Source organism: Seriola aureovittata, chromosome 2 (genome assembly GCF_021018895.1).
Source record: "Seriola aureovittata isolate HTS-2021-v1 ecotype China chromosome 2, ASM2101889v1, whole genome shotgun sequence".
Taxonomy (NCBI): domain Eukaryota; kingdom Metazoa; phylum Chordata; class Actinopteri; order Carangiformes; family Carangidae; genus Seriola; species Seriola aureovittata.
The window spans coordinates 12,939,857-12,948,866 of NC_079365.1; the positions used below are offsets into that span (position 1 = coordinate 12,939,857).

The 9,010-nt window shown below is 38.0% G+C and overlaps 1 protein-coding gene across 1 annotated transcript; it reads right to left on the reverse strand.

The window, feature by feature from the left end:
• Positions 1-6,196: 6,196 nt before the first annotated feature.
• On the reverse strand, positions 6,197-8,057 carry il19l (interleukin 19 like). Its single transcript, XM_056404233.1, has 5 exons — positions 7,692-8,057; positions 7,367-7,429; positions 6,993-7,145; positions 6,836-6,898; positions 6,197-6,388 (listed from the first exon to the last, which is right to left on the reverse strand). The coding sequence occupies exons 1-5, from the start codon at positions 7,845-7,847 to the stop codon at positions 6,302-6,304; spliced, it is 522 nt and encodes a 173-aa protein (XP_056260208.1). The 5' UTR covers positions 7,848-8,057; the 3' UTR covers positions 6,197-6,301.
• Between the last annotated feature and the right edge of the window lie 953 nt (positions 8,058-9,010).

A 9,010-nucleotide genomic window follows, 5' to 3' on the forward strand; every position in this document is an offset into this window, starting at 1 on the left:
GGATGTAGTCAAAGGGTGTTAGATGAGAGTGGTTTTAGGGTAGTTGCGGTTTCCATCAAGTGACAAGAATAACAACTAATCACTTCCTGAAAGGCACAACAGTTGTTTTTCTATGAAAACAGCATTTCATGAACAATGTGTTGGTGTTGGCTCGACATATGGCCCTTAGATGCTCATAGCCCTAAAATACATGTATCCATTTTTAACCTTTCATTACAATAAATCTCTCTCTCTCTCTCTGTCTCTCTCTCCATGGATTTATATCTCACAACTGGATATCATTAACTTTGTGTCTGCTCCTATGGTTTGTGCCCCCCCCCCCCCCCGTCCTCATTCTGCAGGTACTGTATCTCTGACTCAGGAGCTGGGAGATCCAGATCTGGCACTACAACACTCATTATTAGCCTGCTAATAATGACGATGATAATCATTGCTGCTGTTATTATTTATAACACCATTACACCTATGGATAATCCTATATTATTTTCACTACAACACCAGTCTGGCAGTGCTTAAATACAACAGTATATACAGATCTCTCTCTCTTCTCTCCTTACCTTGAGATAATTTATGTTGTGATTTGGTGCTATACAAATAAAATTGAATTGAATGCTGCAGGTGAGCTGGTTCAGTGCTACATGTAAATAATACTCACACAGAAGTCTCTGACCTGTGAATAGTCCTCTCTGAGCTTCTTGAGCCTGACAGGGAATCCCTCCACGAAACGACAACACTGGTTATTGCACATGGGACTGCACCAGGACGTGCTGAGGAGGGACAAGAGAACCAGGATGGGCAGGAGGAGAAGCTGAGGAGTCATGCTGGTGGACAAGCTGCTGAAGTCTTCTGGCTGGAGAGAAGAGAAGAGTGGGACCTCAGGAGTTCAGATGCTGCTGGCTTGATGAAGTCAGTGGAGAAATATTCTTGGTATGATCTTGCTCAAGATCTGAGGAGAGAAGTGCATATTTTTGGGCTCATCTGCTGTCTTATTTATAGTGAAAAATTGGCTTTGAGGGTGGGGGAGGAGACTGACAGGGGGATTAAACATAGGCCTACTTCATACAAGGAGGGGAACAATTTTTTCACATACAAACATTACACATGGGTTTGTCCTCACATGAGACAGGCTTTTACTAATGATCACTATTGTTCATGATCAAGGAAAGAAAAATCTGACAAAGCACTTATGGAATTTTGATATGGCATCTTTGCATTACATAATTACTATAAACACATATATATATATTTTTTTAAATTTATTTATCATTGGAGGAGTAACCCACATGTAATGTATGAGTGTTTTAATTATATTACTATTATAGTAGTATACTACTATACTATATACTACTAGTCTTTATCCAGTAAACTAACACAGGTATGGAACTTTATTAGTGCCACGGGTGCTCAGCTCCGAGGCATCTATTAATATTATTCTCTTTCGGATTTATTATTCTTCCGGCAAATTTTGGCGCGTAACTTGTCCCACAGCTTTGAGAAAACCCCGGTAATATATACATCAAAACGTGCATCTTGATCCCAAAAGAGGTGCTATGACTTTTGGTGTTAAAATTCCAATTTTTCCCAAAGTTATTCCTAAAAAACTGGGAATAAATAATACATTAGGAATGCATTGGAATTTTCTTTAGAAACCCACCTTTTTCTACAAAATTTCACCTTTTTTCTGAGTCACCCAGCTCTCTCATACCTGCACGTAGAAATGTGATTCAAACTATAAAACGGAGGAAAACTTCTGCTCTCTCAAAAAGACAGGAACTGTTTTTACATAACATGTAAACTTTTCAAACTGGGAGCACTCAAAGGAGGAGTGCAAATCACTTTTTCTTCAAAGTTAGAGTGAAAGCGTCAGTTGGCTAGAGTGCGTGAAGCAGTAAAAAATAACCTTTATTTTTATTTTTAACTCGAGCTCGCGGCCAAACCGTAAAAAGGAGACAAATAATTCTTTCTGAAAATGTAGACATAGTTGTTGGGATTCATAAAATGTAACTTTGACAGGCAGGGTCTGCACAAAATTTAAACGGGGGTGCCGAGTCCGGCAGCAATACCTGTCTCACTCTCATTGACACCTAATGTAATCGTCTTTTTTTTTCATAAGAATCTCACTCTGTCTTCGCACTGAGCTTACTCACTCATTTTAAGGAATATCTGAATAAAATAGAGACTGTAGAAAGTTCTGGCTTCAGTGTCTGGCACGGTCTTTTCGGTTTATGAAAAGAAGTAACGGTTTTCTCATAATTTGCAGTTGTTTGAAGCCATGTAGAAGCCAAATTCTGGGCAGATTTTCACATTGTCATGGCAACGGCAGCTCCTGACCTGTGTGCGTGCGTGCGTGCGCCTAGCAACCAGATAACCAACTCTCCAAGCTCCGCTAGCTTTACATTAGCCGCATGTTAGGTCTTAAATTACATTTAGTTAGGTCTTAAATATGTAAGTCCATTTACTGCTTCCTTCGTTGCTTTTTTTTTGGTTTTGTTAAAAGAGTGAATGAAGTTGTGACGGTCTCCGCTGAGACAGAGGAGAGGAGAAGCTACTAGCACTCTCTCGCTGTCACTTCTAGTCGCGTTGCTCTCCTCCCCAGTAATGTTAAATTTAGCACAGAAAAAAACATAATAGTGGTAATTTAAATAGCGGTTCATGGGATTTATTAACCCTCAGGGGTCCCTCTGTCCTTTTTGGGACATTTTCTTCACTTTTCTTTTTTGATTTGCTGATCATTTTGGCTGTGTTACAGCTGAAGGTATGGATTTCTGCAAGAAATTGTCTTTTTTGACATATTTTTAAAATCTAATGTCAGTTACTGTTACAGGTCTATTATACACTGGTAACACATTTTGTACCCTCTGGGGTTCCTCGCGTCCAAAAAAGGACATACAAAGAAAATGCTATAAAATCATCATATATCAATATTTTTTTTCAGCTTTTTTTGTATACATCTCTTAAACCACTTCAGTTCTGCTCAAACCTACCAAATGTGTATTAGTTTTCAGGATTTTAACCCTTTAAATGCCAGTTTGAAGACATGTTGCCTCTTGTTTTATCAAAAAAAACAACACAGAATATAAGATATTTCCCACATAATACATGATGGAGGGATGTGACATTGTTTTATATCAGAGTCTTTTATATCAAGACATTTGATATGATCAGGGTGACTTTTGAACACTGGAAATAAATCATATACTCATCCCGGCAGTAGCCCCCGTGGCACTCAAAATTTCCCTGGAATTTTCTAGTTATTATTATTATTATTTATTACTACAATAAAAGCAGTAAACCATATTATATTCCATGCACTCTCACAATAACAGATATTAAGTTGTGGTTAGGGTTTGATGACGTTGTGAATTCCCTCTGTATGTCAGACATGTGTAATAAAATTGCCAAGAGTGAAGACAGCTGACTTTGCTGTAATTGGCAAACGTCATGGTATTCTCTCTAGAGATTCCATTATCTTTGTCAAAGAGCAAATAGTTGATGAAGTTTGCACATATCTATATCTACTCTATATTTACATCTATAAATGTACAGATGGGTGACAAACCTCCTCTCTCCAGTAGAGTTCCAGAAACTTGTAGATTCAATGTCAAGGTGCACTGAAGTTGTTCTGTTGGCATATGGTTTTCCTTCACCATACTAACACACTTTTGGTTTTCCTTTAGATGTATATTATGTAACATATATGTATCTGTATATATAGAGAGAAAAGGGGAAATCTCATGGAGAAGTGTGCATACAATATGTCCTGTGAGCCATCACTGAATTCTTCCCCTTACTGGCATAGTCATCGATTTGCCTTATGTGAAAAAATGCCTGGGAGTGTTTTGACAGATTTTGGATGCAATCTAAATCAGGGAGGTGGTTTAACTGATTTGTCTGTGGCAGGCAGACGGCCAAAAGTTTTAACTGAGTGACAACTAATCACGTTTCCCTCAAAGACAACCTGGCTGGTAACGTTTGAAGACAGACACCAATTTTTGTGTTTTATGAGCAACAATTCGTCCAAATAGTCGCTGCGTCCAAACTGAACCTTTCATTACTTTGAAAAACTCGACAATTATTTTGAACTTTTGAACTGTCATATCAGGATCCCCCCAGGAGCAGTATGATACATTTTCAATGCTGGAACTTCATACTTTAAACTTGAACATCCATCTCAATTCTGGTCCTCACTAAATATTCAACGTCACAGCGATTCTGCACAAGAATTGGCGTCTTCAGCACGTGGACAAATGTGCTGCTGCACATTATTTAGCAGCCTCCAGCAGCGCGCACTCGGTGCGTATTTACATCTTTATTCCCCTGTAGGAGTAACACGTGTGTCGGCTACTCACAAGTTAAGTTGCGATAGTTTATTGGGAGCTAACTGGATTTGGAACAAATATTCTACCACAAATAGTGTTTCAAAGTAGTTTTGCTTATATATAATTTACTTTGCCTTTTAAATATTATTATTGTTAGTCAAAAGAAGTCAAAACATAAGGAATGCAAAGAACTGAGGTAGATGAACAGAAATTAGTCTTCATCCAGTATGATTTTTCAATTTAATTTCTCCATTATTTAACCAGGTAAAAGGCTCATTAAGACTAAAATCTCTTTTTCAAGAGAGACCTTACCTAGAGGGCACCTTTAAAGCCTTATAACAGCAGTAAATATAAACAGGCAAGACAAGTGTTGCACTCTGAGGAGATAAGTGCATATTTTTGGGCTCATCTGCTGTCTTAATTATAGTGAAAAAATGGCTTTAAAGGTGGGGGAGGAGACTGACAGGAAGTAGGCTTACTTCATACAAGGAGGAAAAACTTTTTTCACAATCATACATTACACATGGATTTGTCCTAACATTAGACGGGCTGGTACTAATGATCAGTATTGATCATGATTGAGTGTATGTGTATTTTTTAATAAATAATTAAAAAAAAAATCAAATCATATCGGCCTCAAGGTGAGTCAGCCCACCGGGAAAATGCCCGGTATACTGGCCTGTATTTGTGGCCGCAGAGACCGCCATGTCTTGAAGTGTATAGCATGAGGATGTGCTAAGAGTGTAATATCCAGAGAGTTACAGTACTTTCGTAAAGGATCTGAGTAGTTCCTCTTCTTTCTTATTCCTCCCCTCTAAAATATCTTAGTAGCAAGTTATCTCCTGGTTTCAGCAAACATTGTAGCACCATTAAAAGCAAGAGGAGAGAGAGAAAAGAGAGACAATTTTATTTGGCTAGATCTTTCTTGTTTTAGTTTAATCTTTCTCTCATTTTATCTTTAGCAGCAAAGTGAGAAACAGAGCGACTTGCAGAAATGTCCTGTGTTTTGTCAAATGGCAGGCAGCTTTAGTTTCATTTATTGTTCTACTCTTTATGCTATACTTGCTCCTGTATCTGTGGTTACAACTATCACATCACAAGGATTTGCTCTGCAGAGCTAAACCTGTAACCTGTAACTGTATCATGATAATAACCTGCATACAGCATAGACGGGATGTGATGCATCACTGAGGATTACCTCACTCACAATGCTGAAGATCCAGAGACAATGAGAATCAAGTAGGTGTGCAATTTTTCCTAATTTTGTTGTTTGTGTGCCCTCTTTTCTGATGTGGCAGTATTGAGGTTGCTAATATTACAGAAATTAATATTACAGAAAAAACATAATTAATTAGGTCGATGACTTGCTGGTGCAGTGATTCCCAACCAGAAGTTCTTGTGTCCCATGAGCTATGCAGTTGCCAGGGGGGTAGCTGGAAAGATTTGGGCTTTGTGCTGACATACACACAAATTTTTCTGTAATTTCATTGATCACCACTAGATGGTAATGCAGAGCATGCATCCCTTTTTTGTGCTGAAAGAAAACACTAAAAATGAAGTGAGTAAAGTTTATTTAAATAGCACCTTTCACAGACAAAAACAAAACCTCTAAGTGCTTTATGTTATAAAAAAGTGCAAAACTTCAAGATGAAGAAATAAGACTAAAAAAAGCAATACAAAACAGTTGAAATTAAACCATTTGTTTAGTCTGCATAAAAACTTTACATTAGAAGCACACATACAAGACCATAACAGCTCTTTATTTTTGATAAAGAATAAATACTTAAAGGTAAACTTACGTTTATATCATATTAATTATAAATATTGCATTAAAAAATTAATTCCATATGTCAGTGGATAACAAACACATTTAGTTCATTCAAGTACAAAATATAATAATGGCACAGATGTGAAGTTAAAGTTGTAATCTTCACTTTGCTTACAAGTCATGTCAGGCTCTTTGAGTTTCTGTGGGATCATGATCATGTTTTCTGGCCGAGTCCCTCCAGCCACTCCAGGACGGTGTCCAGCTCGCCCATGGCCTTCTGTGCTGCCTGGTTTATTTGAAGCTGCTCAGAGAGAAGGAGAGAGAATATGGAAAAACTGGTTTAATGATGAGCACAAATGTATAGAAGCAATGCTCTGTTTGCTTTGTCTTTGGAAGCTGCAGTTGTAACACTGAGTTACATTTCTAACAAACAGGACTGAATATTCATTGACTACAGGAGTGATAAAATCAAATTTAGGTAGACTCTAAATGTAGTCTTAATAGTTTTCGTAGCTGTGTTTGTGCACATTACATCTTTGTGTTGGAGATATTGTAATATGATAACTGATATAATTAACATGGCAGAATATTTGTGAGTTGGACTTCAAACACTGCTCACATCTGCTGAAAATCAATTACATTTCCTCTGGGACTTGCTCCATAGCTCCCTCTTCAGTCTACTGTGAGATTGTGGGACATAGGAAGATGTTAATGTGCACTACAGTGAGTTATTCCATGCACTACATACCTTGATATAAGCAACATGGAGGGAGTCAATTGTTCTCTGGGTCTCTTCTCTACAGTGGCAGTGCTGCATAGAGCAGAGCATAATTATCAGTCCAACTCATAGCTGCTTTTATTAGCTGACAATAAAATCACATTTTATCATTGAACAACTAACTTACACATTTATGTATGTCTCTTCTGATGCTGACAAAAGCGTTGGCCAGGGCGCTGGAGCATCGTTGCTGCTGTGGCTCTGAGGAGGCGTAGTTGCTGAACACTCTCTCAACGTAGAAACGCAGCAGAAGATGCAGGAAACAGCACGTCTGTCCCTCCTGATGGAGACATGCACAGGTCAGATTAAAGCAGTTCTCTCATACTTTTATTGCCTACTCATATTATACTGTTATACTGTGATACTGCTATACTACTATATATCTTTGAGCAGTCTGTGTCTTAGAAATATGAATGAATATGGAAAATTTGATACAAAGGTGAGGGTGCACAGCATACATAATCGCTAACTGGCAAAAACAACACCTGACCAAGGACTCACCTGAACATCCTTTATCAATGATTTGTCCAGAAGTTTTACTCCAATCTCATTGTCTCCTGCTAGCTGTGATGTAAAAAAAAACAAAAATTAAAGATCTTGTCTGAATTGCTCACTTAAGTTTCTGAAGTTTACTTTAAGGGGTCATAGTTTCTGGTCTGTTTATGTGTATTTGTGTGTAGTAAAGTGCAGTGTAGTGATTGCTTGTGACTAAATGTTATTCTGAATGAGGCAGCTGCATTTGTTGATGACTATGTTTTATTTTGAGTTAGTGGTTTTGTGTGCATGTGTGTGTGTGTGTGTGTGTGTGTGGGTGACTCAAACTCACCACATCTGAACGTATGGTGGAGTAATATTTGCGCAGTTCGTGTGTGTGAACATTGACAGAGCAGCTGTCCAGATGCAGAGTGCGGCTCTCCACAGGTTCACTCAGACAGCTGAGCACAAGCAGCAGGGAGAGAGAGCAGCTGAGCAGCATCTTCATCACTGTGGATATCTGGTGGCAAAACTAACAGAGACATTCTGTTTGTTTAAACCTCTTCAAATAAATTACTATTAAAGTAAATTACTATATGTAGATAAGGATTATCTAAGAATTAATTTAATTATCAATTGTTCTGTCAAATGTCAAAGAATCTTTTAACATCAATTTTTGTTTTGTCTGACAAACAGTCCAAAAATCATAAATACTCACTTCATAATTGTGTGCAAAATTTACAAAATACAGAAGCCAGTCAATGGCTTTTTGGCATTTTGCTTAATAAATTACTTAAATGATTAGTTCATTAATAAATCTGTTGCAAATTTTCTGCTGATACACTAATATTTCGGCACCATAGTAAAGCATCTCTATATGTATATAGATATATATAATATAGCTCTAAAGCATATGCAATACATCCTATTCTTCTTTCAAAATCTAAGGCATTATTATGTTAAGACCCTCTAACAGGCAAGCAAATGACCACTGCAATGCTCAGGTACCATCACCCACCACTATCACCCAGAGCACACCTGTGAACTCACCTGTGTGTGTGTTACTCAGAGGAAGAGTCCTGAGAAAGCTGTGTCTCTGTGTTTCCATGCTGTCTCCTCTTATAGTGGAGCAAGGGGGATTTTACCAGGTACTGCACAGACACATACACACACATGCACCTGCACCTGCACATGTACTCCCACAACAGTTGGTTTACAGGAGGAGGAAGTGTGTTGCTATTAAAGGAACTTCCGAATGATGTCTCAATGAGATTTGAAAGAAAGGGAAAAGAAATGGTCAAAGATTTCCTCCTACCTGAAGTGAAGTCTGGGTTTCACTGTCAGTGATGTGCTGTGTAATTACTCAGTGAGTCATTCATTAGTGTGTCGTCATTCCTCTACAACGTTAATGTATTCAGCTGTGTGTTCCTCATTACAAAGTGCTGACTCCATCATTTCACTTATGAGCTTTTAAAATGTGTTGATTTATTGTTTTAGGATGAAAGATGGGTCTGTTTTGCACCGATATCATTTTTGTCTTGTGTTCGACTTCTGATCAATCACCATGTCTGCTCCTAAATGATTAGGTATATACTGGAAATAAAAGCTCCTTTTGCACACCATGAGACACTTCACTATTTGTTTTCCCTGAGGAGCGCTCTCATTGGCAGT

What these genes read in the sequence shown, in the direction of transcription:
- il19l (XM_056404233.1), bottom strand. Translation starts at nt 7,847, where the DNA reads ATGAAGATGCTGCTCAGCTGCTCTCTCTCCCTGCTGCTTGTGCTCAGC. An exon ending in CATTGATAAAGGATGTTCAG is followed by an intron (nt 7,146 to 7,366) that starts GTGAGTCCTTGG and finishes TGTCTCCATCAG; the next exon opens with GAGGGACAGACGTGCTGTTT. An exon ending in TCCATGTTGCTTATATCAAG is followed by an intron (nt 6,389 to 6,835) that starts GTATGTAGTGCA and finishes CTCTCTGAGCAG; the next exon opens with CTTCAAATAAACCAGGCAGC.